At 41.2% G+C, this 14,078-nt stretch overlaps 1 protein-coding gene across 2 annotated transcripts in view; it reads left to right on the forward strand.

Moving 5' to 3' along the window:
* Positions 1–14,078, forward strand: part of Ppp2r2d (protein phosphatase 2 regulatory subunit Bdelta) — a 37,051-nt gene that overhangs the window by 14,899 nt on the left and 8,074 nt on the right. The window contains exons 3-6 of one of the 2 annotated variants that reach the window (XM_034504827.2): positions 8,836–8,933; positions 10,119–10,284; positions 10,810–10,922; positions 13,378–13,555. In XM_034504827.2, the coding sequence (XP_034360718.1) occupies positions 8,836–8,933; positions 10,119–10,284; positions 10,810–10,922; positions 13,378–13,555 (555 nt within the window). Of the gene's footprint in view, positions 1–129; positions 202–8,835; positions 8,934–10,118; positions 10,285–10,809; positions 10,923–13,377; positions 13,556–14,078 lie in introns of both variants that reach the window. The other variant, XM_034504836.2, reaches the window with a different exon arrangement.

Below are 14,078 nucleotides of genomic sequence, written 5' to 3' on the forward strand. Positions count from 1 at the left end.
TTGTAGCTCCCTACTGATTATTATATCACTGTTAACTATGCTTATTAAGCACTGTCATAACTTTGAAAATCATTTGTTCAAATACTTTGCCTGGTTTTAATGACATTTTTCTTTTTCTTCTTTTTAAAGGTCTTATGTAGTCCAGTCTGTCCTCAAACCTTGATCTCCTGATCCTCCATCCCCAGGTGTGCTAGGACTGAGGTTTGTTCCTAGTGTTTGGTTTGTTTGTTTTTGGTTTTTGAGACAGGTTATCACCAAGTAATCCTGGCTATCCTGGAACTTATATAGATCAGGCTGGCCTCCAATACTCAGAGATCCGCCAGCCTCTGCCTCCTATAAGCCGGGATTAAAAGTGTGTGCCACCATACCTGACTTTGTTCATTTTTTTTTATGATTTATTTATATATCTATTTTATGTTCATTGGTTGGTATTTTGCCTGCATGTATGTCTATGTGAGGGTGTTAGATCCCCTAAAACTGAAGTTACAGACAGTTGTGAGCTGCCATGTTTGTGCTGGGAATTGAACCTAGGTCCTCTGGAAGAGCAGCCAGTGCTTTTAACCACTGAACCATCTCTCCAGCCCTTTTTTTGGGCAGGTTGGGGGGGATGGTAAATTTTTTTTATGTGGGTTTGGGTGTGATGGGAGTACACATGCTAAGGCAGTTTTGTGGAGTTGGTTCTCTTCAGCTTTATCTAGCTTCTGAGGCTTGAACGCTGGCTGTCGTAGTTTCATGGCAAGGAGCCATCCTCTTAACCAGCTCTTGTTTTCTTCAAAGAATTTTGTAACATTGGTGTATAAGGCTTTGAGCTATTTTAAGAATTTGTTTCAAGCTGAGTGTTGGTGGCATATGCCTTTGCCTCTCCCTGTACTCTAGAGGCAGGGGCTGGTGGATCTCTGAGTTCAAGGCCAGCCTAGTTTGCAGAACAAGTTTCAGGCCAGGCAGCTACACAGAGGAGAAACCCTGTCTTTAAAAAAACAAACAAATAAATATAAAATAGAAATTTATTTCATATAAAATTATTTTATAATATATATGACTTCTATATTATGTGTCCAAATTCATCATTTTGGTTGACCAAAATATAAGACTATATGTCTGTCTTTGTGCAAGTCTCATACTATGTTGATTCTTGTACCTTTTTAGAGAATTTTGAAATAAGAAAGCTCGAATCTTTCAATTTTGTTCCTTTATTGTTATCTTACAATACCATTCTATTTCAGTGTATATGTCTTACATTTCTTTGTCAATCATATAGTACATAGAAATCTGTTGTTGTTGTTGTTGTTATTGTTGTTGTTGTTTTGGGGTTGCTTATTGCTACTTTATAGACATGAAGTGGACTTTTCATTGGCTTGGTTTCCTGAATCTTAGCTCAACTCCTTTATTAGCCCTGATGTTTTTAAGATTGTTAACACTACAGCCTCGTGTATGAATAGTTTCTTTTTCTTACCTAGTTGCCTTGGCCAGCATCTTTGGGAGAATATGTATTAGACATCACCAGAGTACCTACGTACCTTTGTTTCTGATCTTAGAAGAGTTTTCAGACTTTAACCATTAAGTATCCTCTTCTGTGGTTTTGTAGAAGTTGTTTAACAGTTTGGAGAAGTTTCCTTCTATTTTCAGTTTATTGTTACTGTGAAAAGGTTCTGGATTTGTCAGATTTGCTGTCCACATTGATGGTCATGACTGGCTTTTGTCCTTTAACTTTCTTAATATAATGTTACATTGAGTCATATCCATTTGTTACGCTAACTTTGCCAATTTTAGCTAACTTTGCTAATTTTTATTAAAATTTTATTTGTTCCCATAACAGAAACCAAGATTTAGTTGTCCCTTGTTACTTTCCTGTTTTACAGAAATATATCTCAAGCCTTTCTTCTGTTAACTGGTGGAATATAATTCAAAACTGATTATAGTGTCACAAACCATCATCTTTGTTCTTTGTCTTTGTTTTTAATATAGTGTAGTCACGATTTAAAAGAAACTTATTTGGGTGCTTTGAGATTACAGTGTTCCTATAAACATCTCTTACATAGTTGGTTTGCCTTTTAAAAACACTGGATGGAGGATTCTACTTCTATTGTTTTCTGTTGGAGGTTGTTTTCCTTTGTTCTTTGAGTCAAGGTCCCATGGAACCAAGGTTTATATTGAGCCCTCTTCAGTCCTCTGTTTGCAGGAATTGCTTGTAAGCATCACCTTGACCAGCTATTGTCTCAGTTTATGTCTGGCTATTGAGCAGAGATAACATTGGCCTTTGGATGATCTACATCAAAAGGCAAATTTTAGTCTGGGAGAGATGATTCAGTGATTAAGATCATAGACCTTCCAAAGGACCTGGTTTCAATTTTCAGCATCCACATGGCAGCTCACAACTGGGGGACTGAGGTTTTCTTTTTATTTTTTTTTTTTAAAGAATTTATTTATTTTGTGTAAGTACACTGTAGCTGTCTTCAGATACCCATATGAGGGCATCAGATCTCATTATGGATGGTTGTGAGCCACCATGTGGTTGTTGGGATTTGAACTCATGACCTCTGGAAGAGCAGTCAGTGCTCTTAACCACTGAGCCATCTCACCAGCCCAGGACTGAGGTTTTCAACACCCTCTTCTGGACTCCTCAGGCCCCAGGCATGTACATAGTGCATAGACATACATGCAAGCAGAACACCTATACATATGATTAAATAACTTTTTATTTTAAAAAGACAAAATTAGCCTGGCTGATGATACACTTTTGTAATCCCAGCATTTGGGAGGCTGAGGCAAGATGATATGAGATTTCCTGCCCCCTACCCCAAATAAATAACACATAGAAACTCTGTGTACACACATCTGTTGGTAAAACAATTTTTATTTTTTGTGCAATGTTTTTTCCCAGTTCTCTACAACTATACCAGAATATGCAGGCATTGCCTGGCTTACCTGACAAGCTCAATAAACTCTCCATCACTGAAAAGCAGCTAATATTCTGCATTGTGGATATGTAGTGATTTCCTCTTACAAAAGTTTGTGTGTGAGGGAATGCCTATGTTAGATGACTTTTTTCCTGAGATTCTTTATTAGAATCATCTGTCCTATAAGTCTGTGTCATGTGTTTGCCTCAGTACATACTGCAAAATATAGAGTGTCCTTCTTTCGGCCTGCTGCTTGCATGTTCACAAGCCAGAGACAGTTGATCTGCTAATGGTTGCCAAGGCTTGAGTGAACTTCAGTGAGCAAGCTCTGAGCAGTATAGTCAAGAGCTGTTCAGGAAAGACTGAGAGTAAAGGGCCCTCAGAAGAGAGGGAATTAAGAAGTGCATGGCCAAGATACCTGGCAAAGCCAGTAGAGATCAGGCACGTGCTTAAATAAGCATTCTCCTCTGGAGTTGCGAAGATCAATGAGAAACAAGAAAAGGTATGTTTGATCCCTCATGGGGTCATCATCATAGGACCAAGTTCTTGAGGAGCAAGATAAGAATATTGCTGCAGAAGATTAGGGGACAGTTGCAGGAGTGAAGGCATGGCTGTTTCCTTCTAGTGTATTTTTAAGTGAATCTGTAACACACTGGGTGGCCAGTGTACCAGTAATAGTTTGAAGTCAGCAAAGGTATAATGCAGTCAGTGACAGATGAAGGTAGGAGCAGTTATAGAAGAACATCCAAGGGTTGAAGAAAATCTGAGTGTAGGTTTTCAGGGCTGGAGAAGGCTAGGTTAATGGCTTCCGCGTGTCACTGGTTTTCAGAGTAAAGAGATAACAAAGATCCTTGGAGGAGGTGGAGGTTGCAGTGTGGGGAGTGGAGTCTGATTGGATGAGTACAAAGATGGTCAGCTGGGATAAACAGGACTCAGGAAGTCCTACAGTAGCATGATAGATGTGCACAGTGACTTAGGCCCAGGCATGCAGCAGTGACCACACAGCAGGAGCATCTGCAGTCTAGCCGAGCTATGAGAGTGAACATAACCAAGACTTTTCTCTCTCCAACTTGGCTGCGCCCCAGCTCTGACCTAGCTAATAGGATTTTTTTTGGTTTTGGGTGTAGCACCACTATACTTACTGCCTAACCCCACCCTCTACATAATCAATCATCTTGGTTTTGAATTCGATATAAGTGACATTAACACTATTAGTATGTGCATCTGCTTTTCATCCTGACTATGGATACTAGTTATTTGGTCATTTTCATTGTTCTATGATGTTCTTTTGTAATGATTACATAACTTGTATATCTGTTCTTCTGAGTGGACTTTTGAGTTGCCCTCAGGACACTTGATTGGCACTTGTATATACCTTCTTCAACCTTAATTAAAACTTGACCTGGTATAGAATCTTAAGTTGAAATTGTTTTTTTTTTCCTTAAGAGTTTTAAGGATGGTTAGTATTCATCTATCTCCCTGAAACCTATGTGTGGCTATTAGCTCTGCTTTCTTTTGTGTGGTTGGAGTCTTTCCTGCTCTGTGTACACATCCTGCCCCTATGCCTGGGTTGTAGCAGGTTCATCAGCCTTTTGGCCTGCATACCTTTGCACCTAAGAGACTCTGGTCCTAACCCTCTGATACTCTTCTTTTCTCCCTCATTTTAGAACTGTCAGCTGGGCCATGGGCCACTGAAACCCATCATCCGGCTGTGTTTGTTCTCTGCCCGTGCACCTTGCAGTTTTTAGGCTGCTTACATTTTAGGTAAAAGGGCCTTCTCAGTCAGGCAAGGATGACAATAGCTGCCTCCCAGGCAGAGCTTACCATGACTCTAGCACAGTAAGTGCTGTTAGTAGACAGTGGGGCTAAAGATGTTAGTGGTCGCTCACTGTTGATCCTTTATTAGTGGATTTTTGTTTTCTTCCAAGTGTCTGCTTTGTTTGGTTGACTTTTTTCACATCTGCAGATCCTGAGTTGTGGATTTTGTTTTAAAAGTAGGGCCATTGTGAAGATAGCTCTGTGAACAAATGGTCTTGGAGAACTGTCTGTCTTCTGCATTCTTGCTTTTGCATTTCTGAGCAGTATCTGGAGTCAGGGTGGGGGTGCTAGCCCATCACCCAGCATCGCAGGAACATGAAATGGGATGGACCCAGGAAATGTTCCCCTAACTGGAGCTGTTTGGCCTTAGGGCAGAGGAGTGGCTTCAAGTCTGACATTGTTCAAAATATCTGGAATTGTCTGCAATAAAGTAATCTAAATATCCAGCAAGACTTTTTGTATCAGTCAAACCGCCACCTCACAACAAAGAGCCTCAGTGGCCCCTTTGTGCCAACGCAGTGAAGTTGCAACCAGGAGTCGTGTGTGGGGGCACTCTAGTAGGCAAAATGAATAATGAAATAATGAAAGTGAACATGGTAATTGAGAAATCGTTGATTGCCATCTGTTAACACCTTTTTATGCTTTTAGTTTCAGTCTGCTATTGTAAAAAGGTATCACAATGAATTGATGTCGATCATTTAAATTTTTCTGGTTTTATAGTTTGTTCACATTTAGTCCGTGTGTATATTTTAGCTTTAATGCTTATCTGGCCTTTACAAAGAACATTTCCAACTTTAGACTCAGACATAATTTGTGACTTAATGAAAATTATTTCTCAGCACTGATAGGCTTAGGAGTTCCTCTTTCAAAAGACTCCATTTGTTTTAATTAATCTGAAAATCACTGACAGCTAAAACACTATTAATTACATAATATTGTATATTCTCTGAGTATGAATAACATAGATTTAGTTTCTTTGGGGCAAGTAAAGAAAGTTTTAGTTTCATTCAAGCATTTTAAGTTGTCTTGGGTAATTTTAGGGTAATAGATTGGAGGTGTGGCTAAATGGCATTTGCCTAGTATACATGAGGCCCTGGTTTCAGTGTGGGGAGTGGGTAGGTGTTGCTAGTAAAAGTAGTTCAGCTGGGCATGGAGTCTCATGCCTTTAATCCCAGCTCTTGGGAAGTGGAGGCAAGGGAATCAGGAGTTCACAGTGAGCCTGAACTACATTTTTGAGACCCTCTCTCAAAAAAGGGTCGGGGACATAGTCTAGTCCTTATGCCACGTCCAGCTGAAGCCTTAGTGGGGTCAGCAAGCAATACCAACATAGTCGTGCCAACTGTGAGGTGTCTTCAGGAAACTTTTAGCAACTATTTGACTGGTGCTCTTGTGCAGTGTTAAAGAGGGGCTCTGTCAGAAACACAGGCAGATGCATTTCTGCCTTTCCACTGTGTCAGAGTTGATTGAATAACAATAAATTCACAAGATGTGGTAGTTTCATTGGTTGCAATTTGCCAGGTAGTCCTTTCCTTGACAGTCAGTCAAGGCAGACACTGGTTCTTTTGTTTGCATCATTAGTTACTAATAGTAATGCTCAAATCGTGCATTAAAGGTCATCTAGTAATACCTCTGTACGTATATGTAGGTTACAGAATGGCTACAGAGGTTAAAGAGGCCCAAGTGGAATTCAAGGAATTGCAAAGAAGCCTGAGAAACAAAAGCAGGTAGAGAGGCAAAGGAGTAAGAGGGCAAAGCGGAAGGGGAGCCTCCTGGAGATGCTGCCAGATTTAAGCTGCAGAAGTGAGGTGTGAGGAGCTGGAAGAGCAAAGGGCAAGACCAGATCCAGGTAAATGTATGGGAAGAGCATCAGGTCCAGACAAGAGTACTAGGTTGAGTGGACAGGCAGCAGTTAGAGCAGGTCACACCATGGACTAGGCCAAGCTGAAATCCCTGAAAACAGTCAGTGTTCTGCTTTTGGTGCCTTGAATCATACCCCAGGTGGTCAGATGGCAGGTTGGTAGGGCCATCACATCCCAGTGTTAGGGTGCCTGCCTCTGTATAGGTTCCATTTGAGGGAGCTACAGACATACCAGACTTGGCTTTCCTGGCAATGACTTTAATGCTTGTGCTCATTTACTTTAATAAATTTACAGGATGGCACCCTTTTTACTTTGAAGAATAATTGCTGATCACCTGTGTGGGGGGTGGGGAAGTATGGTGCTAGACAGATGGTGTTTGTTTACAGTGTCCAGCTAAGTGCAGAGTCATCATCCACTCTCACAGTAGAATCAAACGCTGCTCATAAAATGGAGTTTGTTGCGATAGACCACAGTTTGATCTCATCATATGACCCTTAAGAATTGCATGTAGTTGCTAGGTGATGGTGGTACACGCCTTTAGTCCCAGCACTAGGGAGGCAGAGGCAGAGGATCTCTGAGTTAGAAACCTGTCTGGTCTACAGAGTGAGCTCTAGGACAGCCAGGGCTACATAGAGAAACTTAACTGGTAGAGAATGTGCTTATAGCTGTGTTCTTGTCTGCCTTTCAGATGTTGTGATAAACACCATGACCAAATGAAACTTGAAGAAGAAAGGGCTTATTTCAGCTTAGAGGTTTTAGTCGATCATTGAGAGAAACCAGGGCAGGAACATGGAGAGCTGGAAATGACTCAGAGATCTTGGAGAAAGCTGCTTACTTGTTGACTCCCTCTGGTTTGCCAAGCTAGCTTTCTTATACAGCCAAGGCCCACAGTGAGCTGTGTCCTCAGATATCAGTCAGCAATGAAGGAAATGCTTCACCAGGCAGTGGCACACACCTTTATCTAGCACTTGGGAGCCTGAGGCAGGGGGATCTCTATAAATTCAAGGTCAGCCTGGCCTACATAAAGAGACCCTATCAAACACCCACCTCTCTACTCAACCCCTTCAGTCTTGCCTCCCCCTCCTTCACTACCCCCCCCCCAATAAAAAGATAGAAAATGTTGCAAAGAATGTTCACAGGTCAGTCTGGTTGAGGTGATTTTGGTTGAGGTTCTCTTTTCTCAGGTAATTCTAGTTTTTTGTCAAGTTGACAGCTGATGCTGACTTGAGAAGCTGTATAGCACAGAAACTAGTCTGCAACATCACTGGCCTCATGGTCAAGTCACCTGACCTTATTGCCAAATCAGCTGCAGATTTAGTCCACAGGATATGCCATACTGCCTCAGAGTGTGTCTGAACCTTATTCTTAGTTAGGCAGCAGGTGGTACAGTTGAAATGCGTAAGACTGTCCTCCAGAGTCCTAGATTTTTGTCTAGAAATATGACAGCTTTTCCCACTCACAGGCATAGAGCATACCACCCTGTTCCCCACCCCTGTTGTTTTCCCCTGAGGTGGCTTACACACCATTTATGTACTCCAGAGCCTCTTCCGACACCTCGGGATTGGGAAACAGCTCCAAGCCTTGCAGTTTGTCAATCTTGAACAGGTTGGTCATGATCTATAGTGTTGTACAGAAGCTAGCAAAAGTTTCTATATGAATATTAAAACATTCCTGTTATTACTGTGTAAGAATCAAATTTAGGGAGCTGGAGAAGGAGACTTCTCTTGCAGAAAACCTAGGCTATTTCCAGTGCCTATGTGGAGGTTCATAACCACTATAACTCCAGTCCCAGGAGATATGATACCCTTTTTGCTGTCTTCGGGTACTGTGTTCAAGTGGCATATATACATGCCTACAGGCAAATATTCATACACATTAAAAAATATATCATTTATTTTAAAAGTTGACATTAAGTGTGCATTTTAAAGTTAGGTGCCATTCTTCTAAAGCCAACTGGGGTGTTTTGTGTTGTTTTCCTTTAAAAATTATTTTTCTAAATTCTTATCCTACTTTGCAAATAAAAGCATCCAAGTCTATATAAGTTACTGGTGACAGGAACATGAGGTTAAATTGGATCAGTGAAATCAGACTCTCAGAATTCCCATGTATTTGGTGGGTTCTACCTTAGATCCATAAAGCAGACAAGAAGTATATGCATTTTCATGCAATGTTTGTTTTATCTGGAGGGAAAATTTGTGTGTGTTCATCTTTTGATCCTCACAAAAACATCAGTTGTGATTGACTCTGTCTTCTATTGACAGCTGACATCATCTCCACCGTTGAGTTTAACTACTCTGGAGACCTTCTTGCAACAGGAGACAAAGGTGGCAGAGTTGTTATTTTCCAACGGGAACAAGAGGTCAGTGTTTTACAGTCCACAGTCAACTGTCATCACTACATGCTGTACATACTGCTTACCAGAAAGAAAGCATAGTTTTCAGTATCCATTTTTTTTTTTTAACACTCAGTCCTGTTGCAGTAATTATGTAGAATATTTTTTCAAGCACTACCTTGGTAGATGAGAAGAAATCTTCTTCTCTGTGTGAGTACTCCTAAGCTGACGATGCCTTCATCCTATTGCAATAGACACGTAGAAAATATTTTTGTTCAAAAGCATTCCTATCTTATGTGGGTCCATAAGGCAGTGGAAAGAGTATGAGTGCATTTTAAAGTTAGGTACCATTCTTCTAAAGCCAACTGGGGTGTTTTGTGTTGTTTTCCTTTAAAAATTATTTTGTATTGACTACTTTCCTTTGGATTACCTGCTTCCATGTGTGCATATCCACATTAGAGATTAAATCACAGTGCTGAGTCATTGTCTTTATCCTTGGATTCCGGGAACAGCAGATCTAACAGTCCTACACCACAGACATGTGCAGTCATCCACAGGGCAAGGCTGCACCATGGAGCAGATCCAGCATCTCTTCAAGCAATAAGAACCAGAATGGAAATTACTAGATAAAAACACCCTGACTAAGACTGCCAGACTACACATATCTCTTTGATTTTCCCCCTGTTAAAATTTTAAACTCACATCAGTACCAAAAATAAGCTGGAGAGGTGAATCACTGTAGTAGCCATTAGACTTCTCTGCTTCCCCTGATATGGCCACATTCAATCTCTTTGTGTCTTACCTCAGGTTTTTTTTCTACTGGCATATTGGAACTGCCAAGTTTAACTGGCAGGGGCTGCCAGAGGTAAGACTTGGGCCTTCAAACTTTGGTTACATTATAAACATAGAGGACTTGGGGCCTGTTTGACAATTAAAAACAAAAAGGTGGAAGAGGGGGCACATCCACAGACAGGCTTAGTCATGTCCCACAAAACTGCTTGCCCACTGCAGAGAAGACTTAAGTGTGCAGAAAAGGCCTGCGCGTTCTTTATTCTTCCAAGTGCATTAATGCCAGCTTCGTCAAGAGTTTTTGAGTCAAGACCTTTTTAACTTAAAAATGTGTGATCATTTAATGCTCATGTTGATAGTAATCAAAAATCTATCTGCCTTGTGCTTTAAGTTCATTAAAGAAGCTATCATGTTTCCTTGCAGAATAAAGGCCGCGCTCACTCTAGGGGAGAGTACAATGTTTACAGTACCTTTCAGAGTCATGAGCCAGAGTTTGACTATTTGAAAAGTCTAGAAATTGAAGAAAAAATTAATAAAATCAGGTGGTTACCGCAACAGAATGCTGCTCATTTTCTACTCTCTACAAATGGTGAGAATTGTAAATGACTATTTGATTTATTTTTAATTTTAGTGTGGATGGATTCTTATTTTAAATAACTCTAGAGGTTGTTTCTGCTTTAAACTTTGGAGAAGGTGAATTGTCAGCTAGGGTGAAAACAATAACTAGAAAATTCAAATTCTGCATAGAAAACCAGTATTACTTCATATATTTGTTTACATCTTTAGCTTTTGTATGTGTGTGTATGGTGCATATGCATATATGTAGTAAATACTTAAGTACGCATGCTTCTGGAGGCCAGAGGAAGCCATTGGATATCATCCACTGTCACTCTCTTATTTGTTTGAATAACCCAGACAGCACTGAGGTTTTAGGGACATGGCTAGGGATGTGCTTGTTAAGCAACTGCTCTTACCCAGTGAGCCACCTCCCCAGCCTCCTAAGCTTAAGACACCAACTTAGGCAGGCAGTGGTTTCCTAGAGTGGTTAAATAACAGTGATACATGTTATTTATGATTTTTCTTTTAATATAAAGAATAAGATTTTTATTTTCAGATAAAACTATTAAATTATGGAAAATAAGTGAACGGGATAAAAGAGCAGAAGGTTATAACTTGAAAGATGAAGATGGACGACTTCGAGACCCATTTAGAATTACGGCACTACGGGTATATGCTGCATTTTCTTTAACCCTTTCAGCACTTTTCAAAAATAATCCAAAACAGTTATGCCAGCTGTTGAGAATACTGTTTTGGGTATAACAGAGTTTACCTTCCTGACTCATCTGTAATGATGGTTATGGCCCTAGTTGCTGTGAACTTGTTGAAAATGTGATTCTTCAGTGTCACCAAGATAATAAGATGGTGCTGAGGGAAAAGCTCATGTTTGGTTTTCTGGTAGAGCTTCTGTTGAGAAGTACCCAGGTGGTTGAGCTTTTGTGGTAGAATCCAGAGTATTTGCTAGTGTAGTAACACTGTAGGTCCAATGGCTGGTCAACCAGTGAGACACTAGCAGTGGAGCTGGTGAAACTTCCTCTTGAGTTAATTTCTTCTTGAGGACACTGATTTTTTTTTTTAATTCTTCACCTGTTGGGTTGATCATTGATACCTTCAGTGATGGGCTCAGTGCAAACAGAGGCACCTGGGTGGGAATGGAGCACAGCTTTTGAGATAAGTGGCTAACAGATTTTTCAGTGAAGTATAGTCTTTGTTACACTGTTAACCAAGTGAAGGTGTGGTATTGTTATTTGAAAATAGCCACCTCTTTGCTGCTGTTATGTGGCAGCCTTTTTTGACATGCCTTCTCTAGGATGTCTCAGGCCCAGCAGTTGGAATGTGTATAGTCTCTGACCCATTCTCTTGAAAAAGCTAGAAAATGGTGACAGCCAAGTAAGGGTTGTCCCTGTACGAAGACAGTGGACAGAGTCAGGCTGACTATCCAAAGGTCGTCTTCCTCCTCTACCAGGTAACCTGTTACTGGGCCAAGAGAAGAGATGCTGTTCGTTGAGGTCTAAGTCATAGAACTCAGATGTTCTCTTCCGTACCATAACTCAGTTCTAGCATAGTGGCTGTGTTTGCATCTGTGACTTAGCGTGAACACATTTTTAAATCTCCCATGTTGTAAGGTGCTGTTGCCAGGTTCTCTGGAACCTCCTGCTTACCCCTCCTGCCACCAACTTCATCCCACTTGCACACACAGCCTTTCCAGACATCGAGATTCTCTCATTCAGTCCCCTGCGTATTCTATAAGCTCATGTGCTTATTTGGGTAAACTCAGGTCTTACCAGGCCTCTTTGGCAGAATTAACTGGAATAAAACCTGTCTGGTGGCCAAAGTGAAGGATATAAGAGAGGTGGTTAGTGTGTTGGCACAGAGTGAGGACAGAATCATTGGCCACCAACTCTGATATTCTAGGTCCAGACTGGAGTTTCTGCTGCTTTTAAGGATTTTTTTTTCCTGTTATTTTAATTCTATGAGAAGGGATTTAATTAAAAGGACTCTTTCAGTTAGGATTGCAGTTGCTGCTGCCTTGGTTAGCTGGAAACAGTAGAGGGTCATGGCAGGTGTGTGTCTTAGACTTGCATATTATGGAACTGGCATTTCTGTTCTATGAAACCCCAGGGTATAGTCAGCACCTACCTAGGCGAAAATGCGAACAGCATCTCTGCATACACATTTATCCAGGCACGCTTTTACAGAATTTGGCTAGAGAAGACTCAGCTGAAACACTGTTCTAAGCCTTCAGTTCCTTAGTGTCTGATTACAGCAATAAAAATTACTCTAGTGTTTAGCTTTCTCTAGAATCTTAGGCTTTCCTTCCCTGAATAATAGAGAGATGGGGAGCCTTCTCCTCTTCTGTCTCTTGTTGCTCCTCTAGACTGAGTCTTATGCCTGTGTCAGGCACAAGTGTTCTGTCCAGGTCTCCCCTTCCCCAGCCCTTCCCTTGACCCCCTCCTTATCTCTCTGTACCTATTAACTCTCCGCACCTAGCAACTGATACCCCAGAAGCCTGTGGGGCTGTGGCACCAAGGCCCATACACCATCCAGGTTACTAGCTGCACTTCAGATCAGACTAGCCAGCTCTCCATCTCAGATCTCAGCAGATGTTCTAAGAATTAACCTACAGCATTTAAAAATCACAGATAAATGCTTCATTAGATGCTTCTCAGCCCAAAGGACTCCCTGCATATGTCTGTTGATCCCTACATATTATGCATATACCCCACCACTGTGGACCATGAGTTGACACTGTGAATCAAAAGCACCAGTACTATGAGAGCAGAGATTTGTGCCCTCAGCTACAAAGACAAGGAGTTACTGTCTAATCTCAGCTATGGCCACCAGAGAACACCCAAGAGAGTGATGCTTTGGTGACCTAGAGAACATTGGTTAGGTCAGTTTACCTTCTTTTTTCCAACAAGAACAAGACCATAGTACTTCTGTAACAGGAACAAGGAAGAATGGCTAGGAACAGACAGCTTTCCACCCTGTACTCTGTAGTAGCTCTCCTCTGGTTTGAGGTGTTGCACAGCTATAGAAAACCTGTCCCTTTTCTTGTCTAAATACCAGATGCTTATACTATTGTGACCTTTGTTTTAAATTCCTTTCTCCGTTCCATTTTTAGGTTCCAATATTGAAGCCCATGGACCTTATGGTAGAAGCAAGTCCACGACGAATTTTTGCAAATGCTCATACATATCACATAAATTCCATTTCAGTAAATAGTGATCATGAAACATATCTCTCTGCAGATGATCTGAGAATTAACCTATGGCATTTAGAAATCACAGATAGAAGCTTCAGTATCCTTTACCAAATGCTGCCTCTGTTTGTTTCTCTGGTTACTGTGTAATTACTTCTCATGAACAGCTCTACCCTAGTCTCTCAAACACTGACCTTTTGAATGCAGTATTTTCTAGAGTAGTGGCAACAGAAGGTCTTTGCGATTGAGTGTCCCTAAAGGTACTAACCTTTGCCTGAAAGTTCATGTGAGAAACCTTGAATACTGCCATATGCCTCCCACCTCTTGCCCTCCAGTGAACTATTCATGTCCTACCTGACTGGAACTCTTAAGCATTTTAGTTCTTGTCACCGTAGACGTCACAGTACTTGTTCTTGCCCCCAGGCTGCTTTGCTGTCCTTGTGTTCGGTCATCACCTACCTTCTGTGAGGTCTCAGCCTTGGCTCCCTGCTATTTCTGTGATGTTTTCCCTGTAACCCCAGCAACTTTCATCTACTTAACTTGAGGGTATCAGAGTTGGCCTGGGCTCCCTCTCTATTGCAACCTGCCACTGACTGGGCAGCTTGAGACCCATGCTGTCTTTT

The sequence above is a fragment of the Arvicanthis niloticus genome, chromosome 1 (assembly GCF_011762505.2).
Source record: "Arvicanthis niloticus isolate mArvNil1 chromosome 1, mArvNil1.pat.X, whole genome shotgun sequence".
NCBI classification, from domain to species: domain Eukaryota; kingdom Metazoa; phylum Chordata; class Mammalia; order Rodentia; family Muridae; genus Arvicanthis; species Arvicanthis niloticus.